General features: G+C 48.5%; 1 protein-coding gene across 2 annotated transcripts in view; it reads right to left on the bottom strand.

Annotated features, from left to right (window-relative positions):
* LOC138250539 (uncharacterized) overlaps positions 1–26634 on the bottom strand; it is a 277257-nt gene that overhangs the window by 86212 nt on the left and 164411 nt on the right. For both annotated transcript variants that reach the window (XM_069205518.1, XM_069205526.1), the window contains exon 5: positions 22457–22494. In XM_069205518.1, coding sequence (XP_069061619.1) covers positions 22457–22494 — 38 coding nt within the window. The remainder of the gene's footprint in view (positions 1–22456; positions 22495–26634) is intronic.

Raw genomic sequence — 26634 nt, forward strand, 5'->3', positions numbered from 1 at the left:
CATGACCAACAGGGTCAGGGGGCCTAACTTGTTATTTGGCATGGGGTCAGACCACCATGCCAAGGATAGTGCAGCCATAAAGGCTAACACCCAGCAGAGGCCACTGACAGCTGTCAGTGCCCAGAACCACACCTTTAGCTCTTCACCTACAAGGGAAGGGGCTAAGTTACAGGCTTCTTTGGGTTCAGGGTGCCTGTCTGCTGTATTAGAGTGGGGGGTTACCACATCTTGTAGTAAACACCCTTCTTCCACTCTTTCTTCTGTTAGCTGAGGAGCCACCCACTCAGGCTTAACAGTTGCCTGACTAGCCAGGACTTCTTGTGGGTCAGGTTGGACTTTATCAGAGCCATTTTTGGAGTTCTCCCCTACTGGAGCAGAATCTCCTTGGCTTGCTGGAACCTTGGCTAAAGGTTGTCCACCTTTCCTACTCTGTTTCCTTTTCTTTTTCCTCTGGGGCCTACTTGCATTTACTGCAGAGGCAGGCACTCCAGAATCCTTGGGAGAGGACTGGCCCTGGACCAGTTCTTCTCTTAGGCTCTGACTAACCTCTGGGTAGTCATTTCCAAGGAGACAATCAAGGGGGAGGTCTGTACTGACTACCACCCTTCTCCAGCTAAAAGTTCCACCCACTTCTAGGGGCACAAGAGCCACAGGCCTATTAGTGACCCTGTCTGGGCTAACTCTTACTCTGGCCATCTCACCTGGGATGTACTGGTTTGAGAGCACCAGCCTGTCATGCACAATAGTGTGACTGGCACAAGTGTCTCTCAGGGCAGTGGCTGGGATTCCATTCACCTGTAGGTGGTGGAAGTGTCTACTTCCCTCTGGAATCTCCAACTCACCTGTTGGGCCCATTTTCCAGTTGAAAGCTATGAAGACCTCCTCATCTGAGGAGTCATCTCCAATGGCTACACTGGTTACCCCTGGAATTTTGTTCTGGGGTTTGTTTTTGGGACAAGAAGTGTCCTTGGTGTGGTGCCCAGACTGTTTACAGTTGTGGCACCATGCCTTAGTGGCATCCCAGTTCTTACCCTGGTACCCACCTTTGTTTTGGGTTGTGTCTTGGGGCCCACCCACCTGTTCTGGTTTTTGGGGGCCTACAGAGGACTCTTTTTCTTTGTTTCTAGTGTCACCCACTTTCTCCTGGGGAGTTTTTGTAACCCCTTTCTTTTGGTCACCCCCAGTGGAAGTTTTGGTTACCCTAGTCTTGACCCAGTGGTCTGCCTTCTTTCCCAATTCTTGGGGAGAAATTGGACCTAGGTCTACCAGATACTGATGCAACTTTTCATTGAAGCAGTTACTTAGAATGTGTTCTTTCATAAACAAATTATAAAGCCCAACATAGTCACACACTTCATTTCCAGTTAACCAACCATCTAGTGTTTTTACTGAGTAGTCTACAAAATCAACCCAGGTCTGGCTCGAGGATTTTTGAGCCCCCCTGAATCTAATTCTATACTCCTCAGTGGAGAATCCAAAGCCCTCAATCAGGGTACCCTTCATGAGGTCATAAGATTCTGCATCTTTTCCAGAGAGTGTGAGGAGTCTATCCCTACACTTTCCAGTGAACATTTCCCAAAGGAGAGCACCCCAGTGAGATCTGTTTACTTTTCTGGTTACACAAGCCCTCTCGAAAGCTGTGAACCATTTGGTGATGTCATCACCATCTTCATATTTTGTTACAATCCCTTTGGGGATTTTTAGGATGTCAGGAGAATCTCTGACCCTATTTAAGTTGCTGCCACCATCGATGGGACCTAGGCCCATCTCTTTTCTTTCCCTTTCTATGGCTAGGAGCTGCTTTTCCAAAGCCAATCTTTTGACCATCCTGGCTAACAGGGGGTCATCTTCACTGGAGTTATCCTCAGTGATTTCAGAGGTGTTGGTCTCTCCTGTGAGGGAACCAGCATCTCTGACTATTATTTTTGGAGTCAGGGTTTGAGGGACCCTGTTCTCCCTAGATAGGACTGGTAGGGGGGAATTTTCCTCCAAGTCACTATCCTCTTCCTCTGAGTTGCTACCCTCAGAGGGGTTGGCCTTTTCAAACTCTGCCAAAAGCTCCTGGAGCTGTATTTTGGTAGGTTTGGGGCCCATTGTTATTTTCTTTATTTTACAGAGTGACCTTAGCTCCCTCATCTTAAGATGGAGGTAAGGTGTGGTGTCGAGTTCCACCACAGTCACATCTGTGCTAGACATTTTGCTTCTAAAAGTTGGAATACTTTTTAAGAATCTACAACTGGTTCTAGAATCTAATTCAAACTTTTACAAACTTTTAAACTCTAAAAGAAATGCTAAACAGGATCTAACACAAGGCCCTAGCAGGTCTTTTAAGAATTTAGAAAACTTTTCAAATTGCAAAAATCAATTTCTAATGACAATTTTGGAATTTGTCGTGTGATCAGGTATTGGCTGAGTAGTCCAGCAAATGCAAAGTCTTGTACCCCACCGCTGATCCACCAATGTAGGAAGTTGGCTCTGTATGTGCTATTTCAAAGTAAGGAATAGCATGCACAGAGTCCAAGGGTTCCCCTTAGAGGTAAAATAGTGGTAAAAAGAGATAATACTAATGCTCTATTTTGTGGTAGTGTGGTCGAGCAGTAGGCTTATCCAAGGAGTAGTGTTAAGCATTTGTTGTACATACACATAGACAATAAATGAGGTACACACACTCAGAGACAAATCCAGCCAATAGGTTTTTATATAGAAAAATATCTTTTCTTAGTTTATTTTAAGAACCACAGGTTCAAATTCTACATGTAATAGCTCATTCGAAAGGTATTGCAGGTAAGTACTTTAGGAACTTCAAATCATCAAAATTGCATGTATACTTTTCAAGTTATTCACGAATAGCTGTTTTAAAAGTGGACACTTAGTGCAATTTTCACAGTTCCTAGGGGAGGTAAGTATTTGTTAGTTTTACCAGGTAAGTAAGACACTTACAGGGTTCAGTTCTTGGTCCAAGGTAGCCCACCGTTGGGGGTTCAGAGCAACCCCAAAGTCACCACACCAGCAGCTCAGGGCCGGTCAGGTGCAGAGTTCAAAGTGGTGCCCAAAACACATAGGCTAGAATGGAGAGAAGGGGGTGCCCCGGTTCCGGTCTGCTTGCAGGTAAGTACCCGCGTCTTCGGAGGGCAGACCAGGGGGGTTTTGTAGGGCACCGGGGGGGACACAAGTCCACACAGAAATTTCACCCTCAGCGGCGCGGGGGCGGCCGGGTGCAGTGTAGAAACAAGCGTCGGGTTCGCAATGTTAGTCTATGAGAGATCTCGGGATCTCTTCAGCGCTGCAGGCAGGCAAGGGGGGGGGTTCCTCGGGGAAACCTCCACTTGGGCAAGGGAGAGGGACTCCTGGGGGTCACTTCTCCAGTGAAAGTCCGGTCCTTCAGGTCCTGGGGGCTGCGGGTGCAGGGTCTCTCCCAGGCGTCGGGACTTTAGGTTCAAAGAGTCGCGGTCAGGGGAAGCCTCGGGATTCCCTCTGCAGGCGGCGCTGTGGGGGCTCAGGGGGGACAGGTTTTGGTACTCACAGTATCAGAGTAGTCCTGGGGTCCCTCCTGAGGTGTTGGATCGCCACCAGCCGAGTCGGGGTCGCCGGGTGCAGTGTTGCAAGTCTCACGCTTCTTGCGGGGAGCTTGCAGGGTTCTTTCAAAGCTGCTGGAAACAAAGTTGCAGCTTTTCTTGGAGCAGGTCCGCTGTCCTCGGGAGTTTCTTGTCTTTTTGAAGCAGGGGCAGTCCTCAGAGGATGTCGAGGTCGCTGGTCCCTTTGGAAGGCGTCGCTGGAGCAGGATCTTTGGAAGGCAGGAGACAGGCCGGTGAGTTTCTGGAGCCAAGGCAGTTGTTGTCTTCTGGTCTTCCTCTGCAGGGGTTTTTCAGCTAGGCAGTCCTTCTTCTTGTAGTTGCAGGAATCTAATTTTCTAGGGTTCAGGGTAGCCCTTAAATACTAAATTTAAGGGCGTGTTTAGGTCTGGGGGGTTAGTAGCCAATGGCTACTAGCCCTGAGGGTGGGTACACCCTCTTTGTGCCTCCTCCCAAGGGGAGGGGGTCACAATCCTAACCCTATTGGGGGAATCCTCCATCTGCAAGATGGAGGATTTCTAAAAGTTAGAGTCACTTCAGCTCAGGACACCTTAGGGGCTGTCCTGACTGGCCAGTGACTCCTCCTTGTTGCTTTCTTTGTTCCCTCCAGCCTTGCCGCCAAAAGTGGGGGCCGTGGCCGGAGGGGGCGGGCAACTCCACTAAGCTGGAGTGCCCTGCTGGGCTGTGACAAAGGGGTGAGCCTTTGAGGCTCACCGCCAGGTGTCACAGCTCCTGCCTGGGGGAGGTGTTAGCATCTCCACCCAGTGCAGGCTTTGTTACTGGCCTCAGAGTGACAAAGGCACTCTCCCCATGGGGCCAGCAACATGTCTCTGGTGTGGCAGGCTGCTGGAACTAGTCAGCCTACACAGACAGTCGGTTAAGTTTCAGGGGGCACCTCTAAGGTGCCCTCTGTGGTGTATTTTACAATAAAATGTACACTGGCATCAGTGTGCATTTATTGTGCTGAGAAGTTTGATACCAAACTTCCCAGTTTTCAGTGTAGCCATTATGGTGCTGTGGAGTTCGTGTAAAACAGACTCCCAGACCATATACTCTTATGGCTACCCTGCACTTACAATGTCTAAGGTTTTGCTTAGACACTGTAGGGGCACAGTGCTCATGCACTGGTACCCTCACCTATGGTATAGTGCACCCTGCCTTAGGGCTGTAAGGCCTGCTAGAGGGGTGTCTTACCTATACTGCATAGGCAGTGAGAGGCTGGCATGGCACCCTGAGGGGAGTGCCATGTCGACTTACTCATGTTGTTCTCACCAGCACACACAGGCTTGTAAGCAGTGTGTCTGTGCTGAGTGAGGGGTCTCTAGGGTGGCATAATACATGCTAGAGCCCTTAGAGACCTTCCCTGGCATCAGGGCCCTTGGTACCAGAGGTACCAGTTACCAGGGACTTATCTGGATGCCAGGGTGTGCCAATTGTGGAAACAATGGTACATTTTAGGTGAAAGAACACTGGTGCTGGGGCCTGGTTAGCAGGGTCCCAGCACACTTCTCAGTCAAGTCAGCATCAGTATCAGGCAAAAAGTGGGGGGTAACTGCAACAGGGAGCCATTTCTTTACAGCCTCCCTCTCAATGGCACTCCAACGCTGCTCCCTGGGGAGTAACCTCCTGCTAATGAAAGCAACAGGCTGGTCAAGGCCATCATCATTTGTTTGGGACAAAACTGCCCCTATCCCATGTTCAGAGGCATCAGTCTGCACAATGAACTGCTTAGAATAATCTGGAGCTTTTAGAACTGGTGCTGAGCACATTGCTTGTTTCAGGGTGTCAAAGGCCTGTTGGCATTCCACAGTCCAGTTCACTTTCTTGGGCATTTTCTTGGAGGTGAGTTCAGTGAGGGCTGTCACAATGGATCCATATCCCTTCACAAACCTCCTGTAATACCCAGTCAAGCCAAGGAATGCCCTGACTTGAGTCTGGGTTTTTGGAGCTACCCAGTCCAGAATAGTCTGGATCTTGGGTTGGAGTGGCTGAACTTGGCCTCCACCTACAAGGTGGCCCAAGTAAACCACAGTTCCCTGCCCTATCTGGCATTTGGATGCCTTGATAGAGAGGCCTGCAGATTGCAGAGCCTTCAAAACCTTCTTCAGGTGGACCAGGTGATCCTGCCAGGTGGAGCTAAAGACAGCAATATCATCAAGATAAGCTGTGCTAAAGGACTCCAAGCCAGCAAGGACTTGATTCACCAACCTCTGGAAGGTGGCAGGGGCATTCTTTAAACCAAAGGGCATAACAGTAAACTGATAATGCCCATCAGGTGTGGAGAATGCGGTTTTCTCTTTTGCTCCAGGTGCCATTTTTATTTGCCAGTACCCTGCTGTCAAGTCAAAGGTACTTAAGAATTTGGCAGCACCTAATTTATCTATGAGCTCATCAGCTCTTGGAATTGGATGAGCATCTGTCTTGGTGACAGAATTGAGCCCCCTGTAGTCCACACAAAACCTCATCTCTTTCTTTCCATCTTTGGTGTGAGGTTTGGGGACTAAGACCACTGGGCTAGCCCAGGGGCTGTCAGAGCGCTCAATTACTCCCAATTCCAGCATCTTGTGGACTTCCACCTTGATGCTTTCCTTAACATGGTCAGACTGTCTAAAGATTTTGTTTTTGACAGGCATGCTGTCTCCTGTGTCCACATCATGGGTACACAGGTGTGTCTGACCAGGGGTTAAGGAGAAGAGTTCAGGAAACTGTTGTAGGACTCTCCTACAATCAGCTTGCTGTTGGCCAGAGAGGGTGTCTGAGTAGATCACTCCATCTACTGTGCCATCTTTTGGGTCTGATGACAGAAGATCAGGGAGAGGTTCACTCTCTGCCTCCTGATCCTCATCTGTTACCATCAACAGATTCACATCAGCCCTGTCATGGAAGAGCTTAAGGCGGTTCACATGGATCACCCTCTTGGGGCTCCTGCTTGTGCCCAGGTCCACCAGGAAGGTGACCTGACTCTTCCTTTCTAGCACTGGGTAAGGGCCACTCCATTTGTCCTGGAGTGCCCTGGGAGCCACAGGCTCCAGAACCCAGACTTTCTGCCCTGGTTGGAACTCAACCAGTGCAGCCTTTTGGTCATACCAAAACTTCTGGAGCTGTTGGCTGGCCTCAAGGTTTTTGGTTGCCTTTTCCATGTACTCTGCCATTCTAGAGCGAAGGCCAAGTACATAGTCCACTATGTCTTGTTTAGGCTCATGAAGAGGTCTCTCCCAGCCTTCTTTAACAAGAGCAAGTGGTCCCCTTACAGGGTGGCCAAACAGAAGTTCAAAGGGTGAGAATCCTACTCCCTTCTGTGGCACCTCCCTGTAAGCGAAAAGCAGACATGGCAGGAGGACATCCCATCTCCTTTTGAGTTTTTCTGGGAGCCCCATGATCATGCCCTTTAATGTCTTGTTGAATCTCTCAACTAAGCCATTAGTTTGTGGATGGTAAGGTGTAGTGAATTTATAAGTCACTCCACACTCATTCCACATATGTTTCAGGTATGCTGACATGAAGTTGGTACCTCTGTCAGACACCACCTCCTTAGGGAAACCCACTCTGGTAAAGATACCAATGAGGGCCTTGGCTACTGCAGGGGCAGTAGTCGACCTAAGGGGAATAGCTTCAGGATACCTGGTAGCATGATCCACTACTACCAGGATATACATATTTCCTGAGGCTGTGGGAGGTTCTAGTGGACCAACTATGTCCACACCCACTCTTTCAAAGGGAACCCCCACCACTGGAAGTGGAATGAGGGGGGCCTTTGGATGCCCACCTGTCTTACCACTGGCTTGACAGGTGGGGCAGGAGAGGCAAAACTCCTTAACCATGTTGGACATATTGGGCCAGTAGAAGTGGTTGACTAGCCTCTCCCACGTCTTGGTTTGTCCCAAATGTCCAGCAAGGGGAATGTCATGGGCCAATGTTAGGATGAACTCTCTGAACAGCTGAGGCACTACCACTCTCCTAGTGGCACCAGGTTTGGGGTCTCTGGCCTCAGTGTACAGGAGTCCATCTTCCCAATAGACCCTATGTGTTCCATTTTTCTTGCCCTTGGACTCTTCAGCAGCTTGCTGCCTAAGGCCTTCAAGAGAGGGACAGGTTTCTTGTCCCTTACACAGCTCCTCCCTTGAGGGTCCCCCTGGGCCTAAGAGCTCAACCTGATAAGGTTCAAGCTCCAAAGGCTCAGTTCCCTCAGAGGGCAGAACTTCTTCCTGAGAAGAGAGGTTCCCTTTCTTTTGCTGTGTTGCAGTTGGTTTCCCAACTGACTTTCCTTTCCTCTTGGTAGGCTGGGCCATTCTTCCAGACTCCAGCTCTACTTGTTCACCCTGTGCCTTGCATTGTGCTCTTGTTTTCACACACACCAGTTCAGGGATACCCAGCATTGCTGCATGGGTTTTTAGTTCTACCTCAGCCCATGCTGAGGACTCCAGGTCATTTCCAAGCAGACAGTCCACTGGGATATTTGAGGAGACCACCACCTGTTTCAGGCCATTGACCCCTCCCCATTCTAAAGTAACCATTGCCATGGGATGTACTTTTCTCTGATTGTCAGCGTTGGTGACTGTGTAAGTTTTTCCAGTCAGGTATTGGCCAGGGGAAACCAGTTTCTCTGTCACCATGGTGACACTGGCACCTGTATCCCTCAGGCCCTCTATTCTAGTCCCAATAATTAAGAGTTGCTGTCTGTATTTTTGCATGTTAGGCGGCCAGACAGCTAGTGTGGCTAAATCCACCCCACCCTCAGAAACTAGAGTAGCTTCAGTGTGGACCCTGATTTGCTCTGGGCACACTGTTGATCCCACTTGGAGACTAGCCATACCAGTGTTACCTGGATGGGAGTTTGGAGTGGAACCTTTCTTGGGACAGGCCTTGTCTCCAGTTTGGTGTCCATGCTGTTTACAGCTATGACACCAGGCCTTTTTGGGATCAAAGTTTTTACCCTTGTACCCATTGTTTTGTGAAGAGGCTCTGGGCCCACCCTCCTGTGCAGGTTTTTGGGGGCCTGTAGAAGACTCTTTACTATTTTTAGTTTTGGTTGTCTCATCACCCTTCCCCTGGGGAGTCTTTGTGACCCCTTTCTTTTGGTCACCCCCTGTTGAAGTCTTGGACACCCTTGTCTTGACCCAATGGTCCGCCTTCTTTCCCAATTCTTGGGGAGAAATTGGTCCTAGGTCTACCAGATGCTGATGCAGTTTATCATTGAAACAATTACTCAATAGGTGTTCTTTCACAAATAAATTGTACAGCCCATCATAATTACTTACACCACTGCCTTGAATCCAACCATCTAGTTTTTTCACTGAGTAGTCTACAAAGTCAACCCAGGTCTGGCTCGAGGATTTTTGAGCCCCCCTGAATCTAATCCTATACTCCTCAGTGGAGAATCCAAAGCCCTCAATCAGGGTACCCTTCATGAGGTCATAAGATTCTGCATCTTGTCCAGAGAGTGTGAGGAGTCTATCCCTACACTTTCCTGTGAACATTTCCCAAAGGAGAGCACCCCAGTGAGATCTGTTCACTTTTCTGGTTACACAAGCCCTCTCAAAAGCTGTGAACCATTTGGTGATGTCATCACCATCTTCATATTTAGTTACAATCCCTTTAGGGATTTTCAACATGTCAGGAGAATCTCTGACCCTATTTATGTTGCTGGCACCATTGATGGGTCCTAGGCCCATCTCTTGTCTTTCCCTCTCTATGGCTAGGATCTGTCTTTCCAAAGCCAATCTTTTGGCCATCCTGGCTAACTGGATGTCCTCTTCACTGGGGCTATCCTCAGTGATTTCAGAGGTGTTGGTCTCTCCTGTGAGGGAACCAGCATCTCTGACTATTATTTTTGGAGTCAGGGTTTGAGAGACCCTGTTCTCCCTAGATAGGACTGGTAGGGGGGAATTTTCCTCCAAGTCACTATCCTCTTCCTCTGAGTTGCCACCCTCAGAGGGGTTGGCCTTTTCAAACTCTGCCAAAAGCTCCTGGAGCTGTATTTTGGTAGGTTTGGGGCCCATTGTTATTTTCTTTATTTTACAGAGTGACCTTAGCTCCCTCATCTTAAGATGGAGGTAAGGTGTGGTGTCGAGTTCCACCACAGTCACATCTGTGCTAGACATTTTGCTTCTAAAAGTTGGAATACTTTTTAAGAATCTACAACTGGTTCTAGAATCTAATTCAAACTTTTACAAACTTTTAAACTCTAAAAGAAATGCTAAACAGGATCTAACACAAGGCCCTAGCAGGTCTTTTAAGAATTTAGAAAACTTTTCAAATTGCAAAAATCAATTTCTAATGACAATTTTGGAATTTGTCGTGTGATCAGGTATTGGCTGAGTAGTCCAGCAAATGCAAAGTCTTGTACCCCACCGCTGATCCACCAATGTAGGAAGTTGGCTCTGTATGTGCTATTTCAAAGTAAGGAATAGCATGCACAGAGTCCAAGGGTTCCCCTTAGAGGTAAAATAGTGGTAAAAAGAGATAATACTAATGCTCTATTTTGTGGTAGTGTGGTCGAGCAGTAGGCTTATCCAAGGAGTAGTGTTAAGCATTTGTTGTACATACACATAGACAATAAATGAGGTACACACACTCAGAGACAAATCCAGCCAATAGGTTTTTGTATAGAAAAATATCTTTTCTTAGTTTATTTTAAGAACCACAGGTTCAAATTCTACATGTAATATCTCATTCGAAAGGTATTGCAGGTAAGTACTTTAGGAACTTTAAATCATAAAAATTGCATGTATACTTTTCAAGTTATTGACAAATAGCTGTTTTAAAAGTGGACACTTAGTGCAATTTTCACAGTTCCTAGGGGAGGTAAGTATTTGTTAGGTTAACCAGGTAAGTAGGACACTTACAGGGCTTAATTCTTGGTCCAAAGTAGCCCACCGTTGGGGGTTCAGAGCAACCCCAAAGTTACCACACCAGCAGCTCAGGGCCGGTCAGGTGCAGAGTTCAAAGTGGTGCCCAAAATGCATAGGCTTCAATGGAGAAGGGGGTGTCCCGGTTCCAGTCTGCCAGCAGGTAAGTACCCGCGTCTTCGGAGGGCAGACCAGGGGGGTTTTGCAGGGCACCGGGGGGGACACAAGCCCACACAGGAATTTCACCCTCAGCGGCGCGGGGGCAGCCGGGTGCAGTGTTAGAACAAGCGTCGGGTTTGTAGTGTTAGTCTATGGGAGATCTAGGGATCTCTTCAGCGCTGCAGGCAGGCAAGGGGGGGGTTCCTCGTGGAAACCTCCACTTGGGCAAGGGAGAGGGACTCCTGGGGGTCACTTCTCCAGTGAAAGTCCGGTCCTTCGGGTCCTGGGGGCTGCGGGTGCAGGGTCTCTCCCAGGCGTTGGGTTTTGGATTCAAGGAGTCGCGGTCAGGGGAAGCCTCGGGATTCCCTCTGCAGGCGGCGCTGGGGGTGTTCAGGGGGGACAGGTTTTGGTACTCACAGTCTTAGAGTAGTCCTGGGGTCCCTCCTGAGGTGTTGGATCTCCACCAGCCGAGTCGGGGTCGCCGGGTGCAGTGTTGCAAGTCTCACGCTTCTTGCGGGGAGATTGCAGGGTTCTTTCAAGGCTGCTGGAAACAAAGTTGCAGCCTTTCTTGGAGCAGGTCCGCTGTCCTCGGGAGTTTCTTGTCTTTTCGAAGCAGGGGCAGTCCTCAGAGGATGTCGAGGTCGCTGGTCCCTTTGGAAGGCGTCGCTGGAGCAGGATCTTTGGAAGGCAGGAGACAGGCCGGTGAGTTTCTGGAGCCAAGGCAGTAGTCGTCTTCTGGTCTTCCTCTGCAGGGGTTTTCAGCTAGGCAGTCCTTCTTCTTGTAGTTGCAGGAATCTAATTTTCTAGGGTTCAGGGTAGCCCTTAAATACTAAATTAAAGGGCGTGTTTAGGTCTGGGGGGTTAGTAGCCAATGGCTACTAGCCCTGAGGGTGGGTACACCCTCTTTGTGCCTCCTCCCAAGGGGAGGGGGTCACAATCCTAACCCTATTGGGGGAATCCTCCATCTGCAAGATGGAGGATTTCTAAAAGTCAGAGTCACCTCAGCTCAGGACACCTTAGGGGCTGTCCTGACTGGCCAGTGACTCCTCCTTGTTGCTTTCTTTGTTCCCTCCAGCCTTGCCGCCAAAAGTGGGGGCCGTGGCCGGAGGGGGCGGGCAACTCCACTAAGCTGGAGTGCCCTGCTGGGCTGTGACAAAGGGGTGAGCCTTTGAGGCTCACCGCCAGGTGTCACAGCTCCTGCCTGGGGGAGGTGTTAGCATCTCCACCCAGTGCAGGCTTTGTTACTGGCCTCAGAGTGACAAAGGCACTCTCCCCATGGGGCCAGCAACATGTCTCTGGTGTGGCAGGCTGCTGGAACTAGTCAGCCTACACAGACAGTCGGTTAAGTTTCAGGGGGCACCTCTAAGGTGCCCTCTGGGGTGTATTTTGCAATAAAATGTACACTGGCATCAGTGTGCATTTATTGTGCTGAGAAGCTTGATACCAAACTTCCCAGTTTTCAGTGTAGCCATTATGGTGCTGTGGAGTTCGTGTTTGACAGACTCCCAGACCATATACTCTTATGGCTACCCTGCACTTACAATGTCTAAGGTTTTGTTTAGACACTGTAGGGGTACCATGCTCATGCACTGGTACCCTCACCTATGGTATAGTGCACCCTGCCTTAGGGCTGTAAGGCCTGCTAGAGGGGTGTCTTACCTATACTGCATAGGCAGTGAGAGGCTGGCATGGCACCCTGAGGGGAGTGCCATGTCGACTTACTCGTTTTGTCCTCACTAGCACACACAAGCTGGCAAGCAGTGTGTCTGTGCTGAGTGAGAGGTCTCCAGGGTGGCATAAGACATGCTGAAGCCCTTAGAGACCTTCCTTGGCATCAGGGCCCTTGGTACTAGAAGTACCAGTTACAAGGGACTTATCTGGATGCCAGGGTCTGCCAATTGTGGATACAAAAGTACAGGTTAGGGAAAGAACACTGGTGCTGGGGCCTGGTTAGCAGGCCTCAGCACACTTTCAATTGTAAACATAGCATCAGCAAAGGCAAAAAGTCAGGGGGCAACCATGCCAAGGAGGCATTTCCTTACAACAATCTAAGATGGAGTCGACGCCCATGCGCAATGGAGCCGAAGAGGGAGGAGTCCTTCGGTCCCGTGACCAAAAAAGACTTCTTCGAAGAAAAACAACTTGTAATACTCCGAGCCCAACACCAGGCAGCGGACTGTGCCAAACATGTGTATCTGCAGCAACATATGCCATCGAACACTGGTTTCCCCTGGCCAATACCTGACTGGACAAACCTATCCAGTCACCAATGCTGACAATCAAACTAAAGTACATCCCATGGCAATGGTAACTTTAGAATGGGGAGGGGTCAATGGCCTGAAACAGGTGGTGGTCTCCTCAAATATCCCAGTAGACTGTTTGCTTGGAAATGACCTGGAGTCCTCAGCATGGGCTGAGGTAGAACTGAAAACCCATGCAGCCATGCTGGGTATCCCTGAACTGGTGTGTGTCAAGACTAGGGCACAGTGCAAGGCACAGGGTGAAAAAGTAGAGCTGGAGTCTGGAAAAATGGCCCAGCCTACCAAGAGACAAGGAAAGTCAGCTGGGAAACCAGCTGCAACACAACACCAAAAAGAGAACCTCTCTTCTCAGGAAGAAGTTCTGCCCTCTGAGGGAACTGAGCCTATGGAGCTGGAACCTTATCAGGTTGAGCTCTTGGGCCCAGGGGGACCCTCAAGGGAAGAGTTGTGTAAGGGACAAGAAACCTGTCCCTCTCTTGAAGGCCTTAGGCAGCAAGCTGCTGAAGAGTCCAAAGGCAAGAAAAATGGAACACATAGGGTCTATTGGGAAGATGGACTCCTGTACACTGAGGCAAGAGATCCCAAACCTGGTGCCACTAGGAGAGTGGTAGTGCCTCAGGGTTTCAGAGAGTTTATTCTGACCTTAGCCCATGATATTCCCCTTGCTGGGCATTTGGGAGAAACCAAGACGTGGGAGAGGTTAGTCAACCACTTCTACTGGCCCAATATGTCCCAGAAGGTTAAGGAGTTTTGCCTCTCCTGCCCCACCTGTCAATCCAGTGGTAAGACAGGTGGGCATCCAAAGGCCCCCCTCATTCCACTTCCAGTGGTGGGGGTCCCCTTTGAAAGAGTGGGTGTGGACATAGTTGGTCCACTAGAACCTCCCACAGCCTCAGGAAATATGTACATCCTAGTAGTAGTGGATCATGCTACTAGGTATCCTGAAGCTATTCCCCTTAGGTCGACTACTGCCCCTGCAGTAGCCAAGGCCCTCATTGGTATCTTTACCAGAGTGGGTTTTCCTAAGGAGGTGGTGTCTGACAGAGGTACCAACTTCATGTCAGCATACCTAAAACACATGTGGAATGGGTGTGGAGTGACTTACAAATTCACTACACCATATCATCCACAAACTAATGGCCTTGTTGAGAGATTCAACAAGACATTAAAGGGCATGATCATGGCTCCCAGAAAAACTCAAAAGGAGATGGGATGTCCTCCTGCCATGTCTGCTTTTCGCTTACAGAGAGGTGCCTCAGACGGGAGTAGGATTCTCACCCTTTGAACTTCTGTTTGGCCACCCTGTAAGGGGACCACTGGCTCTTGTGAAAGAAGGCTGGGAGAGACCTCTTCATGAGCCTAAACAAGACATAGTGGACTATGTACTTGGCCTTCGCTCAAGGATGGCAGAGTACATGGAAAAGGCAAGTAAAAACCTTGAGGCCAGCCAACAACTCCAGAAGTTGTGGTATGACCAAAAGGCTGCACTGGTTGAATTTCAAGCAGGGCAGAAAGTCTGGGTTCTGGAGCCTGTGGCTCCCAGGGCACTCCAGGACAAATGGAGTGGCCCTTACCCAGTACTTGAAAGGAAGAGTCAGGTCACCTACCTGGTAGACCTGGGCACAAGCAGGAGCCCCAAGAGGGTGATCCATGTGAACCGCCTTAAGCTCTTCCATGACAGGGCTGATGTAAATCTGTTGATGGTAACAGATGAGGACCAGGAAGCTGAGAGTGAACCTCTCCCTGATCTCCTCTCATCAGACCCTAAAGATGGCTCAGTAGATGGGGTGATCTACTCAGACACCCTCTCTAGCCAACAGCAGTCTGACTGCAGGAAGGTCCTGCAGCAGTTTGCTGAACTCTTTTCCCTAACCCCTGGTCAGACACACCTGTGTACCCATGATGTGAACACAGGAGACAGCATGCCTGTCAAAAACAAAATATTTAGACAGTCTGACCAAGTTAAGGAAAGCATCAAGGTGGAAGTCCACAAGATGCTGGAATTGGGAGTAATTGAGTACTCTGACAGCCCCTGGGCTAGCCCAGTGGTCTTAGTCCCCAAACCTCACACCAAAGAAGGAAAGAGAGAGATGAGGTTTTGTGTGGACTACAGAGGTCTCAACTCTGTCACAAAGACAGATGCTCATCCCATTCCTAGAGCTGATGAGCTAATAGACAAATTAGGGGCTGCCAAATTCTTAAGTACCTTTGACTTAACAGCAGGGTACTGGCAAATCAAAATGGCCCCTGGAGCAAAAGAAAAGACAGCATTCTCCACACCTGATGGGCATTATCAGTTCACTGTTATGCCCTTTGGTTTAAAGAATGCCCCTGCCACCTTCCAAAGGTTGGTGAATCAAGTCCTTGCTGGGTTGGAATCCTTTAGTGCAGCTTATCTTGATGATATTGCTGTCTTCAGCTCCACCTGGCAGGATCACCTGGTCCACCTGAAGAAGGTTTTAAAGGCTCTGCAATCTGCAGGCCTCTCTATCAAGGCATCCAAATGCCAGATAGGGCAGGGAACTGTGGTTTACTTGGGACACCTTGTAGGTGAAGGCCAAGTTCAGCCACTCCAGCCTAAGATCCAGACTATTCTGGACTGGGCAGCTCCAAAAACCCAGACTCAAGTCAGGGCATTCCTTGGCTTGACTGGGTACTACAGGAGGTTTGTGAAGGGATATGGATCCATTGTGACAGCCCTCACAGAACTCACCTCCAAGAAGATGCCCAAGAAAGTAAACTGGACTGTAGAATGCCAACAGGCCTTTGACACCCTGAAACAAGCCATGTGCACAGCACCAGTTCTAAAAGCTCCAGATTACTCCAAGCAGTTCATTGTGCAAACAGATGCCTCTGAACATGGGATAGGGGCAGTGTTGTCCCAAACAAATAATGATGGCCTTGACCAGCCTGTTGCTTTCATTAGCAGGAGGTTACTCCCCAGGGAGCAGCGTTGGAGTGCCATTGAGAGGGAGGCCTTTGCTGTGGTTTGGTCCCTGAAGAAGCTGAGACCATACCTCTTTGGTACTCACTTCCTAGTTCAGACTGACCACAGACCTCTCAGATGGCTGATGCAAATGAAAGGTGAAAATCCAAAACTGTTGAGGTGGTCCATCTCCCTACAGGGAATGGACTTTATAGTGTAACACAGACCTGGGACTGCCCATGCCAATGCAGATGGCCTTTCCAGGTTCTTCCACTTAGAAAATGAAGACTCTCTTGGGAAAGGTTAGTCTCATCCTCTTTCGTTTGGGGGGGGGGGGGGGGGTTGTGTAAGGAAATGCCTCCTTGGCATGGTTACCCCCTGACTTTTTGCCTTTGCTGATGCTATGTTTTGAATTGAAAGTGTGCTGAGGCCTGCTAACCAGGCCCCAGCACCAGTGTTCTTTCCCTAACCTGTACTTTTGATTCCACAATTGGCACACCCTGGCATCCAGATAAGTCCCTTGTAACTGGTACCTCTGGTACCAAGGGCCCTGATGCCAGGGAAGGTCTCTAAGGGCTGCAGCATGTATTATGCCAGCCTAGAGACCCCTCACCCAGCACAGACACACTGCTTACCAGCTTGTGTGTGCTAGTGAGAACAAAATGAGTAAGTCGACATGGCACTCCCCTCAGGGTGCCCTGCCAGCCTCTCACTGCCTATGCAGTATAGGTAAGACACCCCTCTAGCAGGCCTTACAGCCCTAAGGCAGGGTGCACTATACCATAGGTGAGGGTACCAGTGCATGAGCACTGTGCCCCTACAGTGTCTAAGCAAAACCTTAGACATTGTAAGTGCAGGGTAGCCATAAGAGTATATGGTCTGGGAGTCTGTTTTACACGAACTCCACAGCACCATAATGGCTACACTGAAAACTGGGAAGTTTGGTATCAAACTTCTCAGCACAATAAATGCACACTGATGCCAGTGTACATTTTATTGTAAAATACACCACAGAGGGCACCTTAGAGGTGCCCCCTGAAACTTAACCGACTATCTGTGTAGGCTGACTGGTTCCAGCAGCCTGCCACACTAGAGACATGTTGCTGGCCCCATGGGGAGAGTGCCTTTGTCACTCTGAGGCCAGTAACAAAGCCTGCACTGGTTGGAGATGCTAACACCTCCCCCAGGCAGGATCTGTAACACCTGGCGGTGAGCCTCAAAGGCTCACCCCTTTGTCACAGCACCGCAGGACACTCCAGCTAGTGGAGTTGCCCGCCCCCCACTTTTGGCGGCAAGGCCGGAGAAAATAATGAGAATAACAAGGAGGAGTCACTGGCCAGTCAGGACAGCCCCTAAGGTGTCCTGAGCTGAGGTGACTCTAACTTTTAGAAATCCTCCATCTTGCAGATGGAGGATTCCCCCAATAGGATTAGGGATGTGACCCCCTCCCCTTGGGAGGAGGCACAAAGAGGGTGTACTCACCCTCAGGGCTAGTAGCCATTGGCTACTAACCCCCCAGACCTAAACACGCCCTTAAATTTAGTATTTAAGGGCTCTCCCTGAACCTAGAAACTAGATTCCTGCAACAACAAGAAGAAGGACTGCCTAGCTGAAAACCCCTGCAGAGGAAGCCCAGAAGACAACAACTGCCTTGGCTCCAGAAACTCACCGGCCTGTCTCCTGCCTTCCAAAGAACTCTGCTCCAGCGACGCCTTCCAAAGGGACCAGCGACCTCTGAATCCTCTGAGGACTGCCCTGCTTCGACGACGACAAGAAACTCCAGAGGACAGCGGACCTGCTCCAAAAAGACTGCAACTTTATCCAAAGGAGCAGCTTGAAAGAACCCTGCAATCTCCCCGCAAGAAGCGTGAGACTTGCAACACTGCACCCGGCGACCCCGACTCGGCTGGTGGAGAACCAACACCTCAGGGAGGACCCCCGGACTACTCTACGACTGTGAGTACCAAAACCTGTCCCCCCTGAGCCCCCACAGCGCCGCCTGCAGAGGCAGAGGGAATCCCGAGGCTTCCCCTGACCGCGACTCTCTGAAACCTAAGTCCCGACGCCTGGAAAAGACCCTGCACCCGCAGCCCCCAGGACCTGAAGGACCGGACTTTCACTGCAGAAGTGACCCCCAGGAGTCCCTCTCCCTTGCCCAAGTGGAGGTTTCCCCGAGGAAGCCCCCCCTTGCCTGCCTGCAGCGCTGAAGAGATCCCTTGATCTCTCATTGCGAACCCGACGCTTGTTCTAACACTGCACCCGGCCGCCCCCGCGCCGCTGAGGGTGAAATTTCTGTGTGGGCTTGTGTCCCCCCCGGTGCCCTACAAAACCCCCCTGGTCTGCCCTCCGAAGACGCGGGTACTTACCTGCAAGCAGACCGGAACCGGGGCACCCCCTTCTCTCCATTGAAGCCTATGCGTTTTGGGCACCACTTTGAACTCTGCACCTGACCGGCCCTGAGCTGCTGGTGTGGTAACTTTGGGGTTGCTCTGAACCCCCAACGGTGGGCTACCTTGGACCAAGAACTGAACCCTGTAAGTGTCGTACTTACCTGGTAAAACTAACAAAAACTTACCTCCCCCAGGAACTGTGAAAATTGCACTAAGTGTCTGTAAGGAAATGCCTCCTTGGCATGGTTGCCCCCTGACTTTTTGCCTTTGCTGATGCTATGTTTACAATTGAAAGTGTGCTGAGGCCTGCTAACCAGGCCCCAGCACCAGTGTTCTTTCCCTAACCTGTACTTTTGTATCCACAATTGGCAGACCCTGGCATCCAGATAAGTCCCTTGTAACTGGTACTTCTAGTACCAAGGGCCCTGATGCCAAGGAAGGTCTCTAAGGGCTGCAGCATGTCTTATGCCACCCTGGAGACCTCTCACTCAGCACAGACACACTGCTTGCCAGCTTGTGTGTGCTAGTGAGGACAAAACGAGTAAGTCGACATGGCACTCCCCTCAGGGTGCCATGCCAGCCTCTCACTGCCTATGCAGTATAGGTAAGACACCCCTCTAGCAGGCCTTACAGCCCTAAGGCAGGGTGCACTATACCATAGGTGAGGGTACCAGTGCATGAGCATGGTACCCCTACAGTGTCTAAACAAAACCTTAGACATTGTAAGTGCAGGGTAGCCATAAGAGTATATGGTCTGGGAGTTTGTCAAACACGAACTCCACAGCACCATAATGGCTACACTGAAAACTGGGAAGTTTGGTATCAAACTTCTCAGCACAATAAATGCACACTGATGCCAGTGTACATTTTATTGCAAAATACACCCCAGAGGGCACCTTAGAGGTGCCCCCTGAAACTTAACCGACTGTCTGTGTAGGCTGACTAGTTCCAGCAGCCTGCCACACTAGAGACATGTTGCTGGCCCCATGGGGAGAGTGCCTTTGTCACTCCGAGGCCAGTAACAAAGCCTGCACTGGGTGGAGATGCTAACACCTCCCCCAGGCAGGAGCTGTAACACCTGGCGGTGAGCCTCAAAGGCTCACCCCTTTGTCACAGCCCAGCAGGGCACTCCAGCTTGCTGGAGTTGCCCGCCCCCTCCGGCCACGGCCCCCACTTTTGGCGGCAAGGCTGGAGGGAACAAAGAAAGCAACAAGGAGGAGTCACTGGCCAGTCAGGACAGCCCCTAAGGTGTCCTGAGCTGAGGTGACTAACTTTTAGAAATCCTCCATCTTGCAGATGGAGGATTCCCCCAATAGGGTTAGGATTGTGACCCCCTCCCCTTGGGAGGAGGCACAAAGAGGGTGTACCCATCCTCAGGGCTAGTAGCCATTGGCTACTAACCCCCCAGACCTAAACACGCCCTTAAATTTAGTATTTAAGGGCTACCCTGAACCCTAGAAAATCAGATTCCTGCGACAACAAGAAGAAGGACTGCCCAGCTGAAAACCCCTGCAGAGGAAGACCAGAAGACGACAACTGCCTTGGCTCCAGAAACTCACCGGCCTGTCTCCTGCCTTCCAAAGAACTCTGCTCCAGCGACGCTTTCCAAAGGGACCAGCGACCTCTGAATCCTCTGAGGACTGCCCTGCTTCGACGACGACAAGAAACTCCTGAGGACAGCGGACCTGCTCCAAAAAGACTGCAACTTTGTTTCAAGAAGCAGCTTTAAAGAACCCTGCAACTCCCCGCAAGAAGCGTGAGACGTGCAACACTGCACCCGGCGACCCCGACTCGGCTGGTGGAGAACCAACACCTCAGGGAGGACCCCCGGACTACTCTCCGACTGCGAGTACCAAAACCTGTCCCCCCTGAGCCCCCCCAGCGCCACCTGCAGAGGGAATCCCGAGGCTTCCCCTGACCGCGACTCTCTGAAACCTAAGTCCCGACGCCTGGAAAAGACCCTGCACCCGCAGCCCCCAGGACCTGAAGGACCGGACTTTCACTGGAGAAGTGACCCCCAGGAGTCCCTCTCCCTTGCCCAAGTGGAGGTTTCCCCGAGGAAGCCCCCCCTTGCCTGCCTGCAGCGCTGAAGAGATCCGTTGATCTCTGATAGACTAACATTGCAAACCCGACGCTTGTTTCTACACTGCACCCGGCCGCCCCCGCGCTGCTGAGGGTGAAATTTCTGTGTGGGCTTGTGTCCCCCCCGGTGCCCTACAAAACCCCCCTGGTCTGCCCTCCGAAGACGCGGGTACTTACCTGCAAGCAGACCGGAACCGGGGCACCCCCTTCTCTCCATTCTAGCCTATGCGTTTTGGGCACCACTTTGAACTCTGCACCTGACCGGCCCTGAGCTGCTGGTGTGGTGACTTTGGGGTTGCTCTGAACCCCCAACGGTGGGCTACCTTGGACCAAGAACTGAACCCTGTAAGTGTCTTACTTACCTGGTAAAACTAACAAAAACTTACCTCCCCCAGGAACTGTGAAAATTGCACTGTGTCCACTTTTGAAATAGCTATTTGTCAATAACTTGAAAAGTATACATGCAATTGAAATGATTCAAAGTTCCTAATGTACTTACCTGCAATACCTTTCAAACAAGATATTACATGTTAAATTTGAACCTGTGGTTCTTAAAATAAACTAAGAAAAGATATTTTTCTATATCAAAACCTATTGGCTGGATTTGTCTCTGAGTGTGTGTACCTCATTTATTGTCTATGTGTATGTACAACAAATGCTTAACACTACTCCTTGGATAAGCCTACTGCTCGACCACTCTACCACAAAATAGAGCATTAGTATTATCTATTTTTACCACTATTTTACCTCTAAGGGGAACCCTTGGACTCTGTGCATGCTATTCCTTACTTTGAAATAGCACATACAGAGCCAACTTCCTACAGTGTCCACTTTTAAAATAGCTATTTGTGAATAACTTGAAAAGTATACATGCAATTGAAATGATTCAAAGTTCCTAATGTACTTACCTGCAATACCTTTCAAACAAGATATTACATGTTAAATTTGAACCTGTGGTTCTTAAAATAAACTAAGAAAAGATATTTTTCTATACAAAACCTATTGGCTGGATTTGTCTCTGAGTGTGTGTACCTCATTTATTGTCTATGTGTATGTATAACAAATGCTTAACACTACTCCTTGGATAAGCCTATTGCTCGACCACACTACCACAAAATAGAGCATTAGTATTATCTCTTTTTACCACTATTTTACCTCTAAGGGGAACCCTTGGAATCTGTGCATGCTATTCCTTACTTTGAAATAGCACATACAGAGCCAACTTCCTACAATGCCTTTACACTGTTTTACATTAAATAAATTAAAGGCCGTGCAGTATACTAGTTTTGTCCTGGGAAACAATAATGGCCAGGTACATCTTCATTTAAGGACTGTGGCAAGGACAATGAATTAGGTGTAAGTGCTACTCTGCAAGCACATCTGTACAATTTGTAATCAGAATATGTCTAGAAAATGGAGAGTTAAAAAGTAGCTAGGCGGAAGAATTCATTTGTTGTCAGAGAAGAAGTCGTTCGAGAGCACGGATGTAGGTCCCCAATAAAAACATATTTGCATACTGACTTTCCAGTATTTGAATCCTTAAATAAGGACGATCTTACTAAAAAGAGTATCTTCATTACTCAAGTGTTCCAGTCCTCCTCCTCACAGACCAAGCTACTTCACACCAGGGTTCCCCCGTTTCCAAACTCATGAGTAGTGCTTGGGTATTACTAGAAGAGATCAGTAAACGAATGGAGGCTAAGCTCTGGTACGAGGCGAGATAAGCATATAATTCTATACACTGAATAAAAGGCTAAATTGAAGGGAAAAAAAAGAGTGAAAGGTGCAGAAGTGCAAAGAGTCAACCTCAATAATGTAAGGGGCTGTAAGGAATGTAATGACATTTACGGATTTCAAATCCAGTGATGTACAAAGATCCCCTAGTAAAACGTAGCATTATTCTGCTAAATCCGGACATGCACATTTTTCTGCAAAAATCAAGGACATATGCAGTGACATAAAACCACGCATGAAAGAAGTAGGCCAAAAAGAGGCAATGTGCACTATTGTTACTCTACATGCCGGTTCATATTTATAAGAAGTATTATGACTTACTGAATTGTCTGAACAATTCACAAACAAAACTATAAATGTCATATCTAACCCTACATATCAAGATCTAATTCAAAGATTGTGTTAGCTATGTATATTTGCGGACAGTTTTTTGCTTCAAAGGTTTTCACAATCACAACTTTGTTTGCTTTGCTTGCATACTTACTCGTTCGCCGCAGCATCACCTCCTGCAAAACCACCACCCTGTCAACAACAGAAACACAAGTGATGAACTAACAGTGAGTGAGCCGTACCATTAATTATGTCTAACCCCCTCAACTTTGATTTTGCTAGCCCGCAGGACTAAAGTGACTGCAGAGTTAATAAATAAACTATTACTCGCTGTAACCATCAGTTTGCAAATTGTTCTATTGGATCGAGAAAATTGCAACATTTATCTTTTAAAGTTTTTGTGTTCAGTTTGTACATCAAATGACTTCTGATTAGGTTACCTGAAGCCCAAAAAATACCTGGGACACAGATTCAAACTAACACCAAATATTTTAACTCAGAGTGAATTTTGTACTGTAATGCTATAAACATTTCCTTTTTTAGACGGGTGTACAACATTCGATCTGTGATATCTTCGATGAAGATAAACTGGCATACACAGCTGGTGCTGTATCTGCAGCTTTCTGTACCCTTTATCACCAACCTCTCGAAGTAAGAATTGAGCAAGTACTGCGGCATCACATAATATTACAGTGTTCTAATTCAATGTAATGAATAGAAATAAGTTAAGCTTCCTTGCCTCACTTATTATTCAGCTCGTGTGAGGTCCTAGAGGCATTATTCAAGGTTACTATCACTGTTTAGTACCTATAGTCAAACCTGTGCATAATTTGCATTTTCATTGTGTTAACGTGATTTTCAACATCATTATTCAGAATGTAAATTTCCCATGATTTTCCAAAAGATTAATTATGTATGCAGATTATCTTTGGGTGTTCATTTACTGATGCAAAAAAGGCTGTTCTAAATGAAGCAAGTAAGGAATTATTATTGGTGATGAACTCATATTGGTAGGAGAAAAGATTAAGTCTACATATTGTTACACAGTCTCACATGTATCTGTGGATCATCATTTTAACGCAACATTTTCAGCAATCAACTATCATGCTTTACTGTTGTGGCCGATTAGAACTTTTCTACATGAAACGCACAATGCTGTGTTCAAGACTGCTGTTGTGTTTTTTCTGGCTTTTGCAAAAAAACATTATCTTCTCAGGTCACAATTCATGAAGCACATACTTCCAGGAGCAGGTACCAAATAAGCCTTCTGGGTCCATTGGTCTTTGGTAATGAAAAACTTACACTGGCTGCCTACTGAGTTAAGAGTAAACTTTATGTTACTGTTTATGACCCAAGGGACAATGCATGGGCATTACCACTACTGATCGAAACCTAAAGCAGTCTTTACATAAGACTTAAAAGTATGGTGCTAATTCAAAAAGTGAAAAGGACTAGAGCAGGAGGGAGGCACAGTCTTTATGAAAAAAGCTATAGTTTGAAACTAACATCCATAGAAAAAGACTCTCCTGACAGGCAGTTTTATTACTTTCTATCTGACCACTCGTTACAGTGGAAAACTGGAAAACTTTTTTTCATTTTAAGCTTCTTATACAGTGCCTTTAATGTATTTATTAATGTACAACAGTGTAAAGACATACTGTATAAGAAGCATAATCTCTTGACAAGACAGAAGTACTCGTCTTGGGCAACAGGATCTCCTCATGGGATTCCACCTGGTGGCAGTCACAGCTAGGAGTAACACCCACAAACCACTCAAGATATTTAGGGATCGTGCTGAGCAACAAGCTCAATATGATAGCTCAATTCAACACAGTGTGCACCACCTGCTTCCACATCCGACGCATCCTGCGAAAAAATCCTTAAATACTTGACTCAGAGCCCTAGATGGACTGTCATGCAAGCACTCATCACCAGCAGCCTGAACTACAATAACACTGCCTGTAGTGGAACCACCAAACAACACCTACAAGACTACAAAGGGGAAGCTGGATAGAAGGAAGGATGATCATGGTGAAACGCTGCAGGTACCACACTCTCCTTGCCCAGTCCAGAGCCACTGGGGTGACTTGGGCTCGGTTACTCCTGATTTTCTTTAAGACTCTGGGTAAGAGTGGCTGAAGCAGGAAGGCGTAGAGGAGTCCCGAGTCCCAATCCAGATGAAAAGCATCTCTGAACAAGAACTGCCTTGGGAACTCCAATTCGCAAAACCTTTGATACTGCACGCTCTCTGTAGTGCAACGAGATCGACCCAGGGGTACCTCTATTGATGGAGGGTGCCATATGCCACCTGTGAGTGAAGATGTAATTTGTGACCCACTAGGCAACTTTGACTGAGATCGTCTGCCCTAGCGTTTAAAGATCTTGGGATATGTTGGACGATCAAGGTGATGGCTTGGGCATTCAGCCACTTCCAGAAACAAAGCATCCTGACACAAGAATCACAACCCTACTCCACCCTGTTTGTTGCAATATCACATTGCAGTCATGTTGTCTGTGAGAACCTATACGCGTTCCGCCCTTGATAGGCAGTAGTAACACGTTATGTTACTATCAAATCACTTGAAAGAAAATTAGTTACTTACCTGTAACTGTAGTTCTCCAGCATTGGAATCTTTCATAGATTCACATGCTTGAATCATTCCCCGTCGTCGAGATGGGAGCCCCCGGTACAAATTACACAAGTAGTGTTAAAATATATAAACAAAAGGGCCCTAGGCCTCTTCAATTTAACAGTCTATCAGAGTCATTTTAGGAAAAGGACCAAACTTGAGCATCCACCAATCAGGCGACAACACCCTCTAGAATCCTCCTGAGAGAAGCTCAGCACCTCAGATTTTCCAAGCACAAGTGCGTTAAAGAGAGGAAAAAAAGAGAGAAAGAAAGAGGAAGGTGAAAGTGAGCTTCGCCGGGGAGGAGGGTGGGTCGCATGTGAATCTAAGAAAGATTCCAATACTGAAGAACTACAGTTACAGGTAAGTAACTAATTTTCTTACTCCAGTATTGGAACTTTCATAGATTCACATGTGTAATGAAATGTCTCCTTGGCATGGTTACCCCCTGACTTTTTGCCTTTGCTGATGCTAAGTTTTGATTTGAAAGTGTGCTGAGGCCTGCTAACCAGGCCCCAGCAACAGTGTTCTTTCCCTAACCTGTACTTTTGTTTTCACAATTGGCACACCCTGGCATCCAGGTAAGTCCCTTGTAACTGGTACTCCTGGTACCAAGGGCCCTGATGCCAGGGAAGGTCTCTAAGGGCTGCAGCATATCTTATGCCACCCTGGGGACCCCTCACTCAGCACAGACACACTGCTTGCCAGCTTGTGTGTGCTAGTGAGGACAAAACGAGTAAGTCGACATGGCACTCCCCTCAGGGTGCCATGCCAACCTCACACTGCCTAGGCAGTATAGATAAGTCACCCCTCTAGCAGGCCTTACAGCCCTAAGACAGGGTGCACTATACCACAGGTGAGGGCACAAGTGCATGAGCACTGTGCCCCTACAGTGTCTGAGCAAAACCTTAGACATTGTAAGTGAAGGGTAGCCATAAGAGTATATGGTCTGGGAGTCTGTCAAACACGAACTCCACAGCACCATAATGGCTACACTGAAAACTGGGAAGTTTGGTATCAAACTTCTCAGCACAATAAATGCACACTGATGCCAGTGTACATTTTATTGTAACATACACCCCAGAGGGCACCTTAGAGGTGCCCCCTGAAACCTTAACCAACTACCCGTGTAGGCTGACTAGTTTTAGCAGCCTGCCACACTCGAGACATGTTGCTGGCCACATGTGGAGAGTGCCTTTGTCACTCTGTGGCTGGTAACAAAGCCTGTACTGGTGGAGATGCTTATCACCTCCCCCTTGCAGGAACTGTAACACCTGGCGGTGAGCCTCAAAGGCTCACCCCCTTTGTTACAGCATCCCAGGGCATTCCAGCTAGTGGAGTTGCCCGCCCCCTCCGGCCACGGGCCCACTTTTGGCGGCAAGGTCGGAGGAGATAATGAGAAAAACAAGGAGGAGTCACTGGCCAGTCAGGACAGCCCCTAAGGCAACCTGAGCTAAGGTGACTCCGACTTCTAGAAATCCTCCATCTTGCAGATGGAGGATTCCCCCAATAGGGATAGGAATGTGACCCCCTGCCCTTGGGAGGAGGCACAAAGAGGGTGTAGCCACCCTCAGGGCTAGTAGCCATTGGCTACTGCCCTCCAAGACCTAAACACACCCCTAAATTCTGTATTTAGGGGCCCCCTGAACCTAGGAACTCAGATTCCTGCAACCTAAGAAGAAGAGGACTGCTGAGCTGAAAA

This window comes from Pleurodeles waltl, chromosome 1_2 (assembly GCF_031143425.1).
Source record: "Pleurodeles waltl isolate 20211129_DDA chromosome 1_2, aPleWal1.hap1.20221129, whole genome shotgun sequence".
Lineage (NCBI taxonomy): Eukaryota > Metazoa > Chordata > Amphibia > Caudata > Salamandridae > Pleurodeles > Pleurodeles waltl.